This window comes from Salmo salar, chromosome 27 (assembly GCF_965601325.2).
Source record: "Salmo salar chromosome 27, fSalSal1, whole genome shotgun sequence".
Lineage (NCBI taxonomy): Eukaryota > Metazoa > Chordata > Actinopteri > Salmoniformes > Salmonidae > Salmo > Salmo salar.
Window position 1 is genome coordinate 1,684,753 of NC_138317.1, and position 20,269 is coordinate 1,705,021.

At 41.6% G+C, this 20,269-nt stretch overlaps 1 protein-coding gene across 15 annotated transcripts in view; it reads right to left on the reverse strand.

The window, feature by feature from the left end:
- The window catches only part of ubap2l (ubiquitin associated protein 2-like), a 92,074-nt gene extending 72,887 nt beyond the window's left edge, over positions 1-19,187 (reverse strand). For 10 of the 15 annotated variants that reach the window (XM_082970305.1, XM_082970300.1, XM_082970304.1 and 7 more), the window contains exon 1: positions 18,934-19,158. In XM_082970305.1, the coding sequence (XP_082826431.1) occupies positions 18,934-19,143 (210 nt within the window). In that variant the 5' untranslated portion in view covers positions 19,144-19,158. Of the gene's footprint in view, positions 1-7,410; positions 7,543-8,698; positions 8,918-18,933 lie in introns of those variants that run through there. The other 5 variants (XM_082970299.1, XM_082970298.1, XM_082970295.1 and 2 more) reach the window with 5 other exon arrangements.
- Between the last annotated feature and the right edge of the window lie 1,082 nt (positions 19,188-20,269).

Consider the following 20,269-nt stretch of genomic DNA (forward strand, 5'->3'; position numbering starts at 1 on the left):
TAATAATATATATATATATATTTTTTTTTAATCCATTTTAAAATAAGGTTGTAACTTAACAAAATGTGGACAAATTAAAGGGGTCTGAAAGCTTTCCGAATGCACTGTATATGCCTTAATATGTGTGCGAACTGATTTTTTTGGTGTGTTATTTCTTATACTAACATTTGTGTCATTACACACAGCCTGAAAGAGCTACTGGATATCAGAGGGGCGTTAACACACCAGTATTCCGACCAGAAACATGACTTTTATGAATTGGATCCTTTGTTCGTACCCCTCAAGGAAATTGAACTTATCCCAGAGGCTGCTCCAAGACGCCACCTGTGGAGAAAAGGTTTAAGGAGTGGACTTCTAGTCCGAATCCAGGAGGTGTGCACACCATCCACCGATTCCGAGTATATTACTCGCTAATGTTCAGCCCCTGGTCAATAAAGTAGATGCGCTCAGGGCCCGGGTCTCCTTCCAGGAAGACATCAGGGACTGTAACATACTGTTTCACAAAATCATGGCTCTCTCCGGATGAACTGTCCCCGTCCATAAGGCCAGCTGGGTTCTCAGTACACCGAACAGACAGGAATAAACAACTCTCCAGGAAGAAGAAAGGCAGAGGAGTATGTTTCATGATTAACTACTCATGATGTGATAACATACAGAAAATCAAGTCCTTTTGTTCACCCGACTTAGAATACCTCGCAATCAAATGCCTGACTGTATTACCTCCCAAGAGAATTATCTTTGGTTAGTCACAGCCGTGTATATTCCCCCTCAAGCCAATACCACGACGGCCCTCAAGGAACTACACTGGACTTTGTGCAAACTGGAAACCACATATCTTGAGGCCGCATTTATCCTAGCTGAGGACTTTAACAAATCAAATCTGAGTAAAACTCTACCTAAGTTCTGTCAACACATTGCCTGTAGTACTCACGCTTCAAAAACTCTCAACCATTGTTACTCTCCCTCCTGGCATGGCTACAAGGCCCTCCCCCATCTTCCCTTACGCAAATCAGATCACAACTCCATTCTGCTCCTCCCTTTCTATAGACAGAAACACAAAGTACCCGTGCTAAGTAGGGATGCACAATATATCGGTGAACTTATCGGAATCGGACGATATTAGCTAAAAATGCCAACATCGGTATCGGCCGATGTCTAGTTTAACGCCCGTTGTCAAAGCTGACGTACATACCTATATAACGAAGGTACATGACGTAATGACGCCACATAAAATGTTGCGCTATTCGTGCAACACAGCATTCCTAAACTAGCCCACAATGTGTGCTGTGTGGATTAAGCAGTCAACAAGTCAAGGAGTCATTTGAAAGAGTAACAAAATTTCAGCGAGAAAACTCTAAGGCGAAATCCATTAAAGCCAAGATAATGGAATTCATTGCCCTTGACATTCAACCGATCTCTGTCGTGGGTGATGTTGGCTTTCGCCGACTGGTCAAGCACCGGATAACACCACGTTAGTAACCGCGTTGGTAATACAGCATCATTTGTTCGACCGCAACTTCTGGGGTAGCTAGCTTTAGCTTGGTACCTAGCTACCACCAATATAACCAGCATGAAAACAGTGAACAGTAAAAACTGCAGTCATTTTCATTATGCTTAGCAATGATTTAGGAATCCTTGTAAGTATTAGCTAGGTTGCCACTTGTTGTTCACCTATTGAAATTTAACTTCAGTTCATGAAAATAAATAGCTAGTCAGCTACTTAAAAGTATGTAATTGACAGTGATGCAAATTAATACAAATAGGAGAATTATGCCATACTTTTATTTTGAAGGCTAACCTCAAAGTCCACCATTGTGGCTAATCCTTATTGTGGCTAGCTTCACATAAATAGGTCCGACCACCATTAATCAAATAAGAACTGTCTTGTAAATTAGGGTTATTTTAGATGACACCTAGCTATATAGTTAGCTAGCTAACTATAGCAACTGAAACAGACGTCATTTTGCTATGTTTTTGGGGAAGAACATTGCTTGCATCCATGAGCTAGCTAGCTTTTTTTTATGACCAGCACTTTAGGTGCGCGAGACAACTTTACCAGCATCATGGCATACGTATCGATGAATCGTTATGACATCTGAAATACGAGTGATAGTGTAATCAATGTGTAATAACTACGTAAAATATTTATGAACGCGTTAAATTATTGTGACGAGCAATCATATTCAGGTCCTGATTGGTCAACAAGCTTATTTGACACGTCAAATAGTGTTAAATAGTACATTTTTTGACACGCAAAGAGCCAAACAGCCTTCCATAGAAATCCTGGTTGAGAATGAAACGACTGAACAACAGCACAGCAAGTAAGTGAAAGAAATAGGTTTTGATTATGTTTTACTGGTAATGAGGACATTCGTAAATGCCAACAAAATAACTTTTGGGTCAGTGTAGTGTGTGTGTAACCTTTACTTAACTAGGCAAGTCAGTTAAAAACAAATTCTTATTTACAATGACGGCCTACCCCGGCCAAACCAGGACGATGCTGGGAAAGCGCGATCTACCACATTTAACCATGGCAAGGTGACTGGGAATATGGTCCAATACGAACAGTATAGTTATAGTTCCCTCCGTAAGGCAATCAAACAGGCAAAAAGTCAATAGAGACAAAGTGGAGCCGCAATTCAACGGCTTAGACGCGAGACACATGTGGCAAGGTCTACAAAGGGAAAACCAGCCACGTCACGGACATCTTACTCCCGGACAAGCTAAACACCTTCGCCAGCTTTGAGGATAACAGTCCCACCGGCGCAGCCCACTCCCAAGGACCTTGGGTTCTTGTTTTCAGTGGCCGACGTGAGTAAGATATTTACGCGTGTTAACCCTCGCGAGGCTACAAGCCCAGACGGTATCCCTAGCCGCGTCCTCACAGGCTGACCACACCGCTCGCTTCGCGTTGCAAAATAAATTTAGAAATCTATATTATTCAAATATTGCAGCCACACTGCTCGTGCGCGCCAACGAGCATCTGCGTTGCCTAGGGCTAAAATAGAAATCAGTTCTATTTCTGACGCAAATCGCGCTGCAAGTCCTGCCTCTCCCATCTCCTCGTTGGTTTATAGAAGCAGGTACACACGCGCCATCTCCTCATTGGTTATACCCACGTGGGTGACTGAAGACGAACGAGGTCAGTGGCGGTAATGCACCTAATTTATGAAAGTTTCCAAACGCAATATAAAGTCAAGAGAAGAAAACGCCTGGAAAGATGAGAGATGACTAGAGACGACTCGGTTGACCATTTTATGTGTGGATTAATTGGTGGAGTAGAGGACCTTGTGCATTTCTGGTAAAATAACAACTCAATGTTTATATCCCTGGCCAAATTAGCTAGCAACAGCATGCTAGCTAAATAGGACAAATTAGCTAGCAAGTGCAAGCTAGCTAGCTAAATTGGCATAAATGTTTAATGCTTTTCGACCTGTCCCCAAATTAATATAATTGATTCAGAGTTTGTTTTGATATTTTAACCGGTGTGTCGTGATCGCGTTTGGTGTGGGGGGACAAAACACATTTCTGCACAATGGCGCACGAGCGCAGCCAGTTTGGGTTCCGTGTCAGAGCATGCGCAGACCAGCTCGCTGGAGTGTTAACCTGTTGGGGGTAGGGGGCAGTATTGACACGGCCGGATAAAAAAACGTACCCGATTTAATCTGGTTACTACTCCTGCCCAGTAACTAGAATATGCATATAATTATTGGCTTTGGATAGAAAACACCCTAAAGTTTCTAAAACTGTTTGAATGGTGTCTGTGAGTATAACAGAACTCATATGGCAGGCAAAAACCTGAGAAGATTCCTTACAGGAAGTGCCCTCTCTGACAAGATCTTGTTCTTCTTGTCTCTGTTTATTGAAGACTGAGGATCTTTGCTGTAACGTGACACTTCCTACGGCTCCCATAGGCTCTCAGAGCCCGGGAAAAAGCTGAATGATATCGAGGCAGCCCCAGGCTGAAACACATTTGCGCGTTTGGCAAGTGGCCGATCAGAGGACAATGGGCTTAGGCGCGTGCACGAGTCGACCCCGTGCTTTATTTTCTTTCGTCTTTTTACCTAAATGCAGATTCCCGGTCGGAATATTATCGCTTTTTTACGAGAAAAATGGCATAAAAATTGATTTTAAACAGCGGTTGACATGCTTCGAAGTACGGTAATGGAATATTTAGAAATTTTTTGTCACGAAATGCGCCGTGCTCGTCACCCTTCTTTACCATTCGGATAGTGTCTTGAACGCACGAACAAAACGTTGCAATTTGGATATAACAATGGATTATTTGGGACCAAACCAACATTTGTTATTGAAGTAGAAGTCCTGGGAGTGCATTCTGACGAAGAACACCAAAGGTAATAACATTTTTCTTATAGTAAATCTGACTTTGGTGAGTGCTAAACTTGCTGGGTGTCTAAATAGCTAGCCCTGTGATGCCGGGCTATCTACTGAGAATATTGCTAAATGTGCTTTCACCGAAAAGCTATTTTAAAATCGGACATATCGAGTGCATAGAGGAGTTCTGTATCTATAATTCTTAAAATAATTGTTATGCTTTTTGTGAACGTTTATCGTGAGTAATTTAGTAAATTCACCGGAAGTTTGCGGGGGGTATGCTAGTTCTGAACGTCACATGCTAATGTAAAAAGCTGGTTTTTGATATAAATATGAACTTGATTGAACAAAACATGCATGTATTGTATAACATAATGTCCTAGGTGTGTCATCTGATGAAGATCAAAGGTTAGTGCTGCATTTAGCTGTCTTCTGGTTTTTGTGACATTATATGCTAGCTTGAAAAATGGGTGTCTGATTATTTCTGGCTGGGTACTCTGACATAATCTAATGTTTTGCTTTCGTTGTAAAGCCTTTTTGAAATCGGACAGTGTGGTTAGACTAACGAGAGTCTTGTCTTTAAAATGGTGTAAAATAGTCATATGTTTGAGAAATTGAAGTAATAGCATTTCTAAGGTATTTGAATAACGCGCCACAGGATTCCACTGGCTGTTACGTAGGTGGGACGATTTCGTCCCGCCGACCCTAGAGAGGTTCAAGAAATGGTCAGACAGGGTACTTCCTGTACAGAATCTTCTCAGGTTTTGACCTGCCATTTGAGTTCTGTTATACTCACAGACACCATTCAAACCGTTTTAGAAACTTTAGGGTGTTTTCTATCCAAAGCCAATAATTATATGCATATTCTAGTTACTGGGCAGGAGTAGTAACCAGATTAAATCGGGTACGTTTTTTATCCAGCCGTGTCAATACTGCCCCCTAGCCCTAACAGGTTAAGCTCGGGGCCCTGGGTCTGAACCCCGCCCTGTGCAACTGAGTCCTGGACTTCCTGATGGGCCGCCCTCAGGTGGTGAAGGTAGGAAACACCACCACTACACTGATCCTCAACACAGGGGCCCCACAAGGGTGCATGCTCAGCCCCCTCCTGTACTCCCTGTTAACCTATGACTGTGTGAACATGCACGCCACCAACTCAATCATCAAGTTTTCAGAAAACAGTCGTAGGCCTGACTACCAACAATGACGAGACAGCCTACAGGGAGGTGGTGAGGGCCCTGGCGGAGTGGTGCCAGGAAAACCTCTCCTAAACAAAACGAAGGAGCTGATTGTGGACATCAGGAGACAGCAGAGGGAGCACGCCCCCATCCACATCGATGGGACCACACTAGAGAAGATGAAAAGCTTCAAGTTCCTCAGCGTACACATCACTGAGAATCTGAAATGGTCCACCCACAAAGACAGTGTGGCGAAGAAGGTGCAACAGCTCCTCTTCAACCTCAGGAGGCTGAAGAAAATTGGCTTGGCCACTAAGACACTCAAACTTTAAGAGATGCACCAATTAGAGCATCCTGTTGGGCTGTATCACTGCCTGGTATGGCAACTGCACCGCCCACAACCACAGGGCTCTCCAGAGGGTGGTGCGGTCGCCCAACACATCACCAGGGCACACTGCCTGCCGTCCATGACACCTACAGCACCCGATATCACAGGAAGGCCAAAAAGATCATCAAGGACATCAACCATCCTAGCCTCGACCTGTTCACCACGCTATCATCCAGAAGGCGAGGTCAGTACAGGTGCATCAAAGCTGGGACAAAGCCAAAAAAAATAAAAAAAAATTAAATAAAATACTTTTATCTCAAGGCCATCAGACTGTTAAATATCCATCACTAGCCGGCCTCCACCCAGTACCCGGCCCTGAACTTAGTCAGTGACCAGCTGGCTATTACCCAGTTACTCATTCCTAAACCATAGAGGCTGCTGCACTATGTACATATACATGGAACACTGGTCAGTTTAATAATGTTTACCAACAATGACAAGACAGCCTACAGGGAGGAGTTGAGGGCCCTGGCACACACACACATATACATATACATATACATATACATATATATATATATATATATATATATATATATATATATATATATATATATGTGTGTATACACATACATACACACACATATATACATACATATATATACACATACATACATACACATACATATATACATATATACATACACATACATATATATACACACATACATATACACACACATAGAATTAACTAAATTCTCCAGAATGACAAAACTGCACATTTGATTGGGCTTTTACTGTCCCCAGCACCCATGTAATGATCATGCTGTTTAATCAGCTTCTTTATAGATGGATTATTTTGGCAAAGGAGAAATACTCAGTAACAGGTCTGTAAACAAATGAGAGAAATAAGCTTTTGTGAGTATGGAACATTTCGGTGATCTTTTATTTCAGCTCATGAAACATGGGAACAACACTTTACATGTTCCGTTTTTATATTTGTTCAGTATACTTATAAAATAGTCCTGATCATATAGGTCTAGGCGATATCCAAAACTACTTAACAAGACTGAATTCATACACTTTCAGTAATAAAAAAATGGTAAAGTCATGTCCTTCTACAAAAGGCAATGTGGTTTGGTAAGAAGAATGCCCCTCTCCACACAGGTGTGATTAAATCCTCTGAGGGTTTAGAGCTTGAGGTGGTCACCTCATACAAGTACTTGGGAGTATGTGAGTATGGAGATGGTACACTGTCCTTCTCTCAGTACATATCAAAGCTGCAGGCTAAAGTTAAATCTAGACTTGCTTTCCTCTATCGTAATTGCTCCTCTTTCACCCCAGCTGCCAAACTAACCCTGATTCAAATGACCATCCTACCCATGCTAGATTATGGAGACAATTTATAAATCGACAGGTAAGGGTGCTCTCGAGCGGACAGATGTTCTTTACCATTCGGCCATCAGATTTGCCACATCACGCCACACTCCTCTGGAAACTGATCATCTCTATATACCCGTCGCAAGACCCACTGGTTGATGGTAATTTCTAAAACCCTTAGGCCTCACTCACCCCATCTGAGATATCTACTGCAGCCCTTATCCTTCACCCGTTCTGCCAGTCACATTCTGTTAAAGGTCCCCAAAGCACACATCCCTGGGTCGCTCGTCTTTTCAGTTCACTGCAGCTAGCGCCTGGAACAAGCTGCAACAAACACTCAAACTGGACAGTGCTCAATCTCTTCATTCAAAGACTCAATCATGGACACTCTTACCGACAGGTGTGGCTGCTTTGCGTAATGTATTGTCTCTACCTTCTTGCTCTTTGGCATGTTGTCTGAGCCCAATAATGTTTGTACCATGTTTTGTGCTGCTACCACCATGTTGTGTTGCTACCATGCTGTGTTGTCGTGTTGCTGCCTTACCATGTTGTCGTAGGTCTCTCTTTATGTAGTGTGTTTTGTCTCCCTTGTCGTGATGTGCGTTTAGTCCTATATTTATTTATTTTTATTCCCAGCCCCCGTCCCCGCAGGAGGCCTTTTGGTAGGCCGTCATTGTAAATAAGAATTTGTTCTTAACTGACTTGCCTAGTTAAATAAAACATCACTACACATTTCTTAATCTGGGAGGTAAATTTGATAAAGTACTCAATCATTTTGCTGTGTATTTCAGATGGAACCAAGGCATTAGAATGTACCAGAGGCCACCAAAATATAGGTCGGGCTGCAAAATATGTTTTTGCTCAGGTGAGGCCTGGCTGGGTACTTTTTCTATTTGGCTGGCTACTCCAGATACCTGTGGAAAACACTGAGAACTACTTCCAACTAAGGCATTGCACCATGAAAACTAAAGCATCTGCTGTTGGGTCAGTGCGTGCTCCCCGAAATGGCACCCTATTCCTTAGAATGGTGCACTAATTTTGACTAGGGCTGTATTGCAATGTTTTTGCATGGCAAAAATGAACACACAAAGCAGACCAGTCTCTTCGGTCTTAAAAACCTGCTGTATGTAAAATATTGTGTGCTATAGTTTGGATGACAACATGTTTGCTTCAAACTTTAGGACTGTTTTCCTTAGGAAGTTCAATCTGCTTTGTGTTGTGTTTCCTTGACATGATACTAATGCGTATCGCGATACTAGTTTTGTCTTGGCTCTACTTTTGACCATAGGGCTCTGGTCAAAAGTAGTGCACTTTAGGAAATAGGGTGCCATGTGGGACACACCCCAATGCAAAATAGTCCAGAACCACTTCCAATGTGTTTCACCATGAAAACTAATGCATCAGCTGTTGGGTCAGCGTGTGAGGTGACTAAGTGCATGACATCCTGTGTGGGCAGCAGGATCGAGGGCCGGGTACCAACCTGAGGCCTCTGCTTGTGCTGTGTCTGGCTCTGTGTCTGGCCTGTCTGCGTCTGGCCTGTCTGCGTCTGGCCTGTCTGCGTCTGGCCTGTCTGCGTCTGGCCTGTCTGCGTCTGGCCTGTCTGCGTCTGCTGCTCCCAGCTGCCGCGGGCTCGGTTTCCACCCACTGATGTCATAATTTACAGTATATACAAATAACAGTATTTACAAAGGAATAACACCTGCGAAAGAAAAGTGGGAGAGTGAGGTTCTGTGGCAAATAGAAGGGGTCCAGGGTCCTCCCAAACTAAGAAGCTCAGTTCTGGTGACTTTAAAAAGGACATTCCACACCTAAATGAATGAAACATGATTTCTACAATAAAATTCTTAATATACAGGATCATGCATATAGCTTATATTATCAGGTATGCTATTAGCAATAAACATTATCACATGTAGTCCAAATGATGCAGCATAGTGGCTATAAATAAATAGGCTGAAGCATGGGGTTGCATTTACCCTATTGGGCTAATCATTAGCTAGATCCCAAAAGTAAATATTTTAACTAATCAGCATCCTATTGATTAATTTTATGTCCCAAAAAAACTTGCATAAACACAGGAATATAATGTAGGCCTAACTCTCAGGTAATTTGGGGTAATCAGCCACAGGGTAACGCGCACCCTGCCTGTACTTATCACAGAAACAACTTCATGTCACAAACCCATCCCACACGGTTTGAATAACTCACGGTAAATAGTGCCCAGCATCAACTTAAGTTAGAAACAGTCTGAAGCAGGCGCAGCATGCAACGTGGGGTTTGTTTTGTGTGAAAACATGGCAGAAGGCAGTGACAGCGCTCGGGAGATTTTTCAGCCTTTTAAGAGTACCAAATCTGAAGTGTGGTCGTATTTTGGGTTTTACAAGAGAGCTGATGGGTGACTTATCGAAGATGGTCACCTTCTCCACAGAACATGCAAATAAATGTAATAATAATCACTGCGAAAGGAGGCAACACTTCAAATCTCGAGTCATCTTCGTGAGTCACTACTTTATAGCAAATGCAAAGTAAGTTAACTTTTTACCTCAATGCATGTGGGGACTTGGGAATGGGGGTAAATGTCATGGTCTGTCTGTCTAACTTGCTAATAGCTTGTCAATAAAGTAAACTGAAGCTTTCAGTTTGACCTATTCTTGTAAAAACACAACACGTTGTGCTGCTGTTGTATGCGTTGTGTGTCTGCAGACTATTCGTCCATAGCACACGATAACACGTTATGTAGTTTAAATCACCCAACCAACATATTTTGTTGATTTAAAATCCGGCAAACGTCGACTTGGTTGTAAAAGTGTTCCAACAGGAGAAACACTCTAGACTCCTATACAAGACTTGTGTATTTATGTAAATTGTTGAGCTCATTGCAATTATTATCACTGTCTTCTTAAGACTCATTTGTATTTATGTAAATTGTGCATGGGGTCATTGCATATACTCAAATGCAACACATAAGATAGACTGTGAATAATAATTATAATATAACACCAATAATAATACATTTGCTATTCCCTTAGGGCGTGCAGCAGGCAAACCCATTGATGCTACTGGTCCCTCATCTACAGCTGTGACACAGACACTCGAGCAAGCATCTAAAAGGCAGGCTCCTTATGCACCCACACAAAAAATGCTCAAGACCTCACAGTAGCCCTTTCATATTACACATTGCAAAGAACATGATGCCATTTCAAATTGTTGAGAGATCTGGCTTTGAGTCTGATGAAGGCTGCCGTGCCTCACTACAAAGTGAGTGCTGCTTATTTATTTGATTTGCTTACTTAAAGGTTGTGTTCATTTAAACCTGCACTAGAGAAACTTTTACCTCATGGCGCCTTCTTTAATGTAATTATTTTAAATGTAGTTTGCACACAAAAGGTGCATAGTGCTGCTAATTGTATTTGTTGGTTTTCAATATAAAACTTGGTGAAATGATTTCAGTGTGTGTGTGACTACTTTCTGAACATTTCCAGCACATTTTAACAATACCGCGATAATACTGATAACCGTATTCATTTTGGTCACTATAATCGTGATATGAAATTTATCCCGTTTCATCTCTAATCCCCACTCAATTTAAGTCACTTGAGGTAGGAAATCAGTCAACCCCAAGTTACCCTACAATTGACCTGTGTTGCATTTAGCCCCACTCTCCCCGATGCACTCACAGCTACTTGCAGAGTGGTAAGGTGCTCAGCACTCCGGTTTTAAAATTGTGCAGTTTACGTATATTTTAGGAGTTGAGAAATGAAGTAGGAAAATAAACCTAGGATCGCCCTCTTTTTAACAAAGGCCATTAAAACTGCAGTTTTCCCTCACGATTACAAGAATTGTTGTGCACTGACTGCTTGTCAGAATGCAGGTTTCCCTCCCTTTGGCACTCATATGCCCCTCGAGAGGAATATTTATCTCGCATAGAACACAAGCCAATTAGATAAATAGATGAACCAATATACTATGGGGTTGACTGATTTTTCTATTCTTAACTTTTGTTTGTTGAGAAAATGTAAATGTGGACAGTTCTAGCATCTTCAGTACGCTTTGACCAAAATATTTTTGGGGCGTGGCAGCAATGATTTTGCTTTGGCGCAGTGCCAAGAATTTTGTCCCAAAAACCATCAAATGCTATGATGAAACTGGCTCTTATGAGGACTGCCACCGGAAAGGAAGATCCAGTTACCTCTGGTGCAGAGGATAAGTTCATTAGAGTTAACTGCACCTCAGATTGCAGCCCAAATAAATCCTTCACAGAGTTCAAGTAACAAGACATCTCAACATCAACTGTTCAGAGGAGACTGCATGAATCAGGCCTTCATGGTCAAATTGTTGCAAAACCACAGAAAATGACACCAATAAGAGACTTCCTTGGGCAAAGAAACACAAGCAACGGACATTAGACCGGTGTAAAAATCTGTCCTTTGGTCTGATGAGTCCAAATTAGATTTTTGGTTCCAACCGCCATGTCTTTGAGGCGCAGAGTTATTGAACGGATGATCTCCACATGTGTGGTTCCCACCGTAAAGCACGGAGGAGATGGGGTGAAGGTGCTTTGCTGGTGACACTGATTTATTTAGAATTCAAGGCAAACTTAACCAGCATGGCTAACAACATTCTGCAGCGATACACCATCCATTTGATTTGCGCTTAGTGGGACTATCATTTGTTTTTCAACAGGACAATGACCCAAAACACACCTTCAGGCTGTGTAAGGGCTATTTGACCAAGGAGAGTGATGGAGTGCTGCTTTAGATGACCTGGCCACCACAATCACCCGACCTCAACCCAATTGAGATGGTTTGGGATGAGTCGGACCGCAGAGTGAAGGAAAAGCAGCCAACAAGTGCTCAGCACCTGTTGTGGGAACTCCTTCAAGACTGAAGCTGGATGAGAGAATGCCAAGAGTGTGCAAAGCTGTCATCAAGGCAAAGGTGGCAACTTTGAATAATCTAAAATGTAAAATATATTTTGATTTGTTTAACACTTTTTTGGTTACATGATTCCATGTGTTACTTCATAGTTTTGATGTCTTTTCTATTATTCTACAATTTAGAAATGTGAAGATGTGTCCAAACTTTTGACTGGTACTATATATATATATATATTTATTTAAAAAAAAATGTAAGCCCCTTTTTCTCCCAAATTTTGTGATATCCAATTGCGATCTTGTCTCAACGCTGCAACTCCCCAACGGGCTTGGGAAAGGCGAAGGACAAGTCATGCGTCGTCCGAAACATGACCCTCCAAACCACGCTTTAAATCGGGTACGTTTTTTATCCGGCCGTGAAAATACTGCCCCCTATGTGTCGGAGTCACTCGAGCACGATGCACCAAGTAAAATCACCCCCAGCCAAACCCTCCCCTAACCCGGACGACGCTGGGCAATTGTGCTCTGCCCTATGGGACTTACGGTCGGTTATGATACACCCTGGGATCGAACCCGGGTCTGCAGTGATGTTTTTTTTTGTTTTTTTTACAGTTCAGCTTAAGGTTAGCAGTGTGGGTTAAATTATGGTTTAAAATCACATTTTAAGTAGTAATGGGGAGAGAAATTGATAGTTACATATCGGGATACTATTTGACGATATATCGTATCATTTTTGTAATACCACCATTTTTTTTTTATTGCACAAGTTTCCTGTACCAAAAACCTAAATTTTTCCTTCATAGCTTGTCCACCATCCTTTTAAATAGGAAGCCAATTTGTTTTCATGACAGTTCAAAACTCATTCTCAGGGCTCTCTTTACCCTCTGCTGCATATGGTAAGCAATCTGTTTGGAACATCAAATAGCCATAAATATACTGTTCAAAAATATGAAAATGCAACATGTAAAGTGTTGGTACAATGTTTCATGAGCTGAAATAAAATATCCCAGAAATGTTTCCTACGCACAAGTGTATTTCTCTCAAATGTTGTGCACAAATTTGTTTACACCCCTTTTAGTGAGCATTTCTTCTTTGCCAAAATAATCCATCCACCTGACAGGTGAGGCATATCAAAAATCTGATTAAACAGCATGATCATGGCACAGGTGCACCTTGTGCTGGGGACAATAAAAGGCCACTAAAATGTGCAGTTGTCACAATACAATGCACAGATGTCTTAAGTTGAGGTGGTGTGCAATTGGAATGCAGAGACTGCAGGAATGTCCAACAGAGCTGTTGCCAGAGAATTGAATGTTAATTTCTCTACCATAAGCCACCTTCAATATTATTTTAGAGACTTTAGCAGCACGTCCAACCAGACACACAACCACTACCACATGTAACCACACCAACCCAGGACCTCCACATCTGGCTTCTTCACCTGCGGGACAGTCGGAATGAGGTGCTGAGGAGTATTTATGTCTGTATAAAGTCCTTTTTTGGGGAAAAACTCATTCTGATTGGCTGGGCTGAGCTCCCCAGTGGGTGGGCCTATGCATTCCCAAGTCACCATGGCTGCGCCCCTGCCCATTCATGTGAAATCCATAAATTAGAACCTAATGAATTTAATTGACTGATTTCCTTCTATGAACTGTAACTCAGTAAAATCTTTGAACTTGTTGAGTCTTACGTTTATATTTCTGTTCAGTATAGAATCGCGAGAAGAGCAATACATTTCATTCAGGCAAATGAGGGGGGGAAAAAAGCGCACTCAGCCTATCCGGAAGGCCAAAGTTAGTTACTTTAAGGAGCAGTTCTCTCTCTGTGGGTCTAACACCAAGAAGTTCTGAAAAATGGTTAAAGACATGGAGAATAAACCCTGCTCCTCACAGCTGTCCATGTCCTTTAATGTTGATGTGGTTGTTATTAGAGGTCGACCGATTAATCGGAATGGCTAATTAATTAGGGCCGATTTCAAGTTTTCATAACAATCGGTATTTTTGGACACCGATTTGCATTATTTTTTTAATATACACTTTTATTTAATTAGGCAAGTCAGTTAAGAACACATTATTTTCAATGACGGCCTAGGGTCGGTGAGTTAACTGCCTTGTTCAGGGGCAGAACGACAGAGTTTTACCATGTCAGCTCGGGGATTCGTTTTAGCAACCTTCTGGTTACTAGTCCAATGCTCTAACCACCTGCCTTACATTGCACTCCACGAGGAGCTTGCGTGGCAGGCTGCCTACCTGTTACACGAGGGCAGCAAGAAGCCAAGGTAAGTTGCTAGCTACCATTAAACTTGTCTTATAAAAAACTATCAATCTTAACATAATCACTAGTGAAGTACACATGGTTGATATAACTAGTTTATCTAGCGTGTCCTGCGTTGCATATAATCGATGCGGTGCCTGTTAATTTGTCATTGAATCACAGCCTACTTCGACAAACGGGTGATGATTTAACAAGCGCATTTGCGAAAAAAGCACTGTCGTTGCACCAATGTACCTAACCATAAATATCAATGCCTTTCTTTAAAATCAATACACAAGTATATATTTTTTAAACCTGCATATTTAGTTAATATTGCCGGCTAACATGAATTTCTTATAACTAGGGAAATTGTGTCACTTCTCTTGCGTTCCGTGCAAGCAGTCAGGGTATATGCAGCCGTTTGGGCCGCCTGGCTCATTGCAACATGTGTGAAGTCCATTTATTCCTAACAAAGGCCGTACTTAATGATGACATAACATTGAAGGTTGTACAATGTAACATCAATATTTAGACTTAGGGATGCCATCCGTTAGATAAAATATGGAACGGTTCCGTATTTCACTGAAAGAATAAACATTTTGTTTTCGAAATGATAGTTTCCGGATTCGACCATTTTAATGACCAAAGGCTCGTATTTCTGTGTGTTATGTTATAATTAAGTCTATGATTTGATAGAGCAGTCTGAACGATGGTAGGCACCAGCAGGCTCGTAAGCATTCATTCAAACAGCACTTTCGTGCGTTTGTCAGCAGCTCTTCGCAATGCTTCAAGCATTGTGCTGTTTATGACTTCAAGCCCATCAACTCCGCCAGATTAGGCTGGTGTAACCGATGTGAAATGGCTAGCTAGTTAGCGGGGTGCGCGCTAATAGCGTTTCAAAAGTCACTCGCTCTAAGACTTGGAGTAGTTGTTCCCCTTGCTCTGCATGGGTAACACTGCTTCGAGGGTGGCTGTTGTCGATGTGTTCCTCGTTCGAGCCCAGGTAGGAGCGAGGAGAGGGACGGAAGCTATACTGTTACACTGGCAATACTAAAGCGCCTATAAGAACATCCAATAGTCAAAGGTATATGAAATACAAATCATATAGAGAGAAATAGTCCTATAATAACTACAACCTAAAACTTCTTACCTGGGAATATTGAAGACTCATGTTCAAAGGAACCACCAGCTTTCATATGTTCTCATGTTCTGAGCAAGGAACTTAAATGTTAGCTTTTTTTTTTTTACATGGCACATATTGCACTTTTACTTTCTTCAACACTTTGTTTTTGCATTATTTAAACCAAATTCAATGTTTCATTATTTATTTGAGGCCAAATTGATTTTATTGATGTATTATATTAAGTTAAAATAAGTGTTCACTCAGTATTGTTGTAATTGTCATTATTAGAAATACAATAAAATTATTGTCGGCCGATTAATCGGTATCGACTTTTTTTGGCCCTCAAATAATCGGTATCGGCATTGAAAAATCATAATCGGTCGACCTCTAGTTGTTACTGACAAGAAGCACAAGGCTGAGCTTTAATCACCACTTCATTAAGTCAGGATTCCTATTTGACTCCACCATGCCTCCTTGCCCATCCAACATTTCCTCAACCCCGTCCAACATTTCCTTATACATTTACATTTACATTTAAGTCATTTAGCAGACGCTCTTATCCAGAGCGACTTACAGTAGTGAATGCATACATTTCATTTTTTCTGTGCTGGCCCCCCGTGGGAATCGAACCCACAACCCTGGCATTGCGAACACCATGCGTTGCAAACACCATGCTCTACCAACTGAGCTACAGGGAAGGCTATCCTCCACGCCTTCTAATGTGACTTTCCCCGATGCTGCTCCCTCTTTTTCCCCTGCCCCCCTACAAAGTTTCTTCCTGCAGGCAGTCACTGAGTCCGAGGTGCTCAAGGAGCTCCTGAAACTTGACCCCCAAAAAACATCTGGATCAGATGGTTTAGACCCTCTTCTTCTTTAATGTTGCTGCCCCTATCGTCGCCAAGCCTGTCTCGCCTTTCTGGGGAGGTTCCCATTGCTTGGAAAGCACGATTCGTCCTTGATTTAAAGGGGAGATCAAGCGGATCCTAACAGTTATAGGCCTATTACTATTTTGCTCTGTTTATTAAGTGTTGCAAAAACTTGTCAATCAACTGACTGGCTATCTTGATGTCTATAGTATTCTCTCTGGTACGCAATCTGGTTTCCGCTCAGGTTATGATGTGTCACTGCAACCGTAAAGGTCCTGAATGATGTCACCATTGCCCTTGATTCTAAGCAATGTGCTGATATTTTTATTGACTTGGCCAAAGCTTTTGATACGGTAGACCATTCCATTCTTGTGGGCCAGCAAAGGAGTATTGGTGCCTCGGAGGGGTCTTTGGCCTGGCTTGCTCATCCATTTATATGCAAATGATAGTCATACTCAGCAGGCCCATCCCCGGATTTTGTGTTAAATGCTCTACAACAAAGCTTTCTTAGTGTCTAACAAGCTCTCTCTACCCTTAACCTTGTTCTGAACACCTCCAAAACAAAGGTCATATGGTTTGGCATAAAGAATGCCCCTCCCCACAGGTGTGATTACTACCTGAGGGTTTCACACCTGAGGGTTTAGCGCTTGAGGTAGTCACCTCCTACAAGTACTTGGGAGTATGGCTAGATGGTACACTGTCCTTCTCTCAGCACATATCAAAGCTGCAGGCTAAAGTTAAATCTAGACTTGGTTTCCTCTATCATAATTGCGCCTCTTTCACCCCAGCTGCCAAACTAACCCTGATTCAAATGACCATCCTACCCATGCTAGATTACAGAGACAATTTATAGATCGACAGGTAAGGGTGCTCTCGAGCGGACAGATGTTCTTTACCATTCGGCCATCAGATTTGCCACCAATGCTCCTTATAGGACACATCACTGCACTCTATACTCCTCTGGAAGCTGGTCATCTCTGTATACCTATCCCAAGACAGACACACTGGTTGATGCTTATTTCTAAAACCCTCTTAGGCCTCACTCACCCCTATCTGAGATATCTACTGCAGCCCTCATCCTCTACATACAACACCCGTTCTGCCAGTCACATTCTGTTAAAAGGTCCCCAAAGCACACATCCCTGGGTCGCTCCTCTTTTCAGTTTGCTGCAGCTAGTGACTAGAACAAGCTGCAACAAACACTCAAACTGGACAGTTTTACCTCAATCTCTTAATTCAAAGACTCAATCATCGACACTTACTGGACAGTTTCGTGGCTGCTTTGCGTGATGTATTGTCTCTACCTTCTTGCCCTTTGTGCTGTTGTCTGTGCCCAATAATGTTAGTACCATGTTTTGTGCTGCTACCATACTGTGTTGTCATGTGTTGCTGCCTTGCTATGTTATTGACTTAGGTCTCGCTTTATGTATTGTCTCGTGATGTGTGTTTTGTTCTATATTTCTATTTTATTTTTAATCCTAGCCCCCATCCTAGGATGAGGCCTTTTGGTAAGCCATCATTGTAAATAAGAATGTTTTCTTAACTGACCTGCCTAGTTAAATAAAAGGTTAAATTAAAAATCGTAGTAGCACTTAAGAATCTGATATCTATCATGAGATCCCTGGTAATTCCCAGCCCTAATTTTCATTAGTGAAAATGTGGAAATAGACAGGGTTTATGACTTTGTGGTTGTGGTAACGACCCATCCAAAGAGATGGTTAACTAGCTAACGTTAACTAATTTTAAACAATTTGGTTGTAACTTAGTTAGCTAATTGGACAATTAACTGCATCTACCTAGCTAGCTAACGTTAGATAATAACTCGCTTTAGTATATGCAAACACCATCCGATGAAATGGGAGTTCGTTAACTAATTGAGACCAGGCAAATTACGTTTGTCCCACAGTTGCTGGGAAGTTAGCTTGCTAACGTCAACAAAAAATATTACTACTAGGTAGTTTGCTAGTTAACTTAGCATATTTTAATGGTGTCTACTAGCGAACGATGCAACATCACTATGGATTTGATATTCTCAACATGTTTTTATTTAGCTGACGTCAGCGTGCTAACTCGCTATTAGTGTCTTTGGCTTAACTAGGCTAGCTAACGTTACATAAACTCCATGAATATTATTTAACTAAAACCATTAGTTAGCTAGTCAACATCAGGTATTTCAAAAATATAATTGTTTCGAAAACATTGCCTAACATTTAGCTAGCTAAGATGCTATGTCATTTTCTAGGGGACATCCAACTAACGTTAGCTTTATCGAAGTTGTCGATGAGATTCCGTTCTTCTCAACCTCGACGATGGCGAAGATAAGACTTACTAACAGTCAGCATTGCAGCCAGCTAACTACATTGTTGTTCTCAACCACTCAAATCATCACCGTTAGCCTAACTTATCAACATGTTCATTCGTACCGCATGCTATTGAGCCCACAGACGCATAGGCCGCACATTAACGTCATAATTAACGCACAAATTGCACTATGCAGAACCAAGGCACCCCTTTGGAAACGCTACCGATGTGGTCTTGTATACACACGACACCGAGGCTCTAGGTAGGCCCAAAATAATGAAATTGAACGATATACTGACCAGAAACCCTGTTGAAGTCTGATATTCTGCAACAACCGACCAAGCGGTCTCTGTCGACCTCCTAGTCGGAATTCGACTATATAAACCCCCTACAATAATACACGTAGCTATGTGAGGAATTATGCCGAACCGACTCGCGCAGACAATAAGCGAGGGACTTGGAATGTACCTGTTTCTTTTCCACTCTGACGCTACATTTAGCTCCGTCATGTGGTTGACTGGGCGCTTCAAGGAAGCTAGACATTCGACACGTGGTCATCCACCTCTAAGAACTGCAATAAAATAGATAAACTAAAATATTTATAGTGATTTCCTATCCTAGATTGTCCGATTTGTCTTATTGATTGGGTGTTTAGCAGGATCACTATAAGGCTAAGAATATACAGTACCAGTAAAGAGTTGACACCTACTCATTCAAGGGTTTCTTTATTTTTACTATTTTCTACATTGTATAACAGCAGAGACATCAAAACCATGAAATAACAGATATGGAACCATGTGGTAACCAAAAGTGTTAAAGCAAAATATATTTTACATTCTTCAAAGTAGCCACCCTTTGCCTTGACAGCTTTGCACACTTTGCAAGTGTGCGCAAACCTGATTTATTTAACACTTTTTTGTTTACTACATGATTCCATATGTGTTATTTCATAGCTGGTCTTTACTATAATTCTACAATGTTGAAAATAGTAAAAATAAAAACCCTTGAATGAGTAGGTGTCCAAACTTTTGACTTGTACTGTACATAGAGTATGAACGGATCATTCAAACGAGTGGCAACAAGCACTGGGGCAGAACACAAGTGTCTTCACATTCTCGAATGCAACTTGACATCTGTCCAATCAAATATACTGCACCTAAGCCTTAATAGGGATAGTCCCCTTTTTTTCAAATTTTTGCCTAAAATGACATACCCAAATGAACTGCCTGTAGCTCAGGCCCTGAAGCAATGATATGCATATTCTTGGTACCATTTGAAAGGAGACATTGAAGTTTGTGGAAATGTAAATTGAATGTAGGAGAATATATCACAATAGATCTGGTAGAAAGAAAATAAAAAGTTATCTTTTTCTACCATCTTTGAAATGCAATAGTAAGGTCCCAAATCTAGCCATCACTCTGGTTGTAATTCTGATGGTGTCCACAAGATGGCATCAGTGCATGTGCAATGTTTCAGGCTGATAACTTGAAAGATGAGCAAACTGCATGACATTTAGTGTGACGTCACCCAGGTACATTTAGGCAAATCGTGAAAGAGACATTAACGTTCACATTACATTTTTCTGCAAGAATATCGTCAAATCTGTATACTTAGACTTTGATTTAGCTTTTCCAG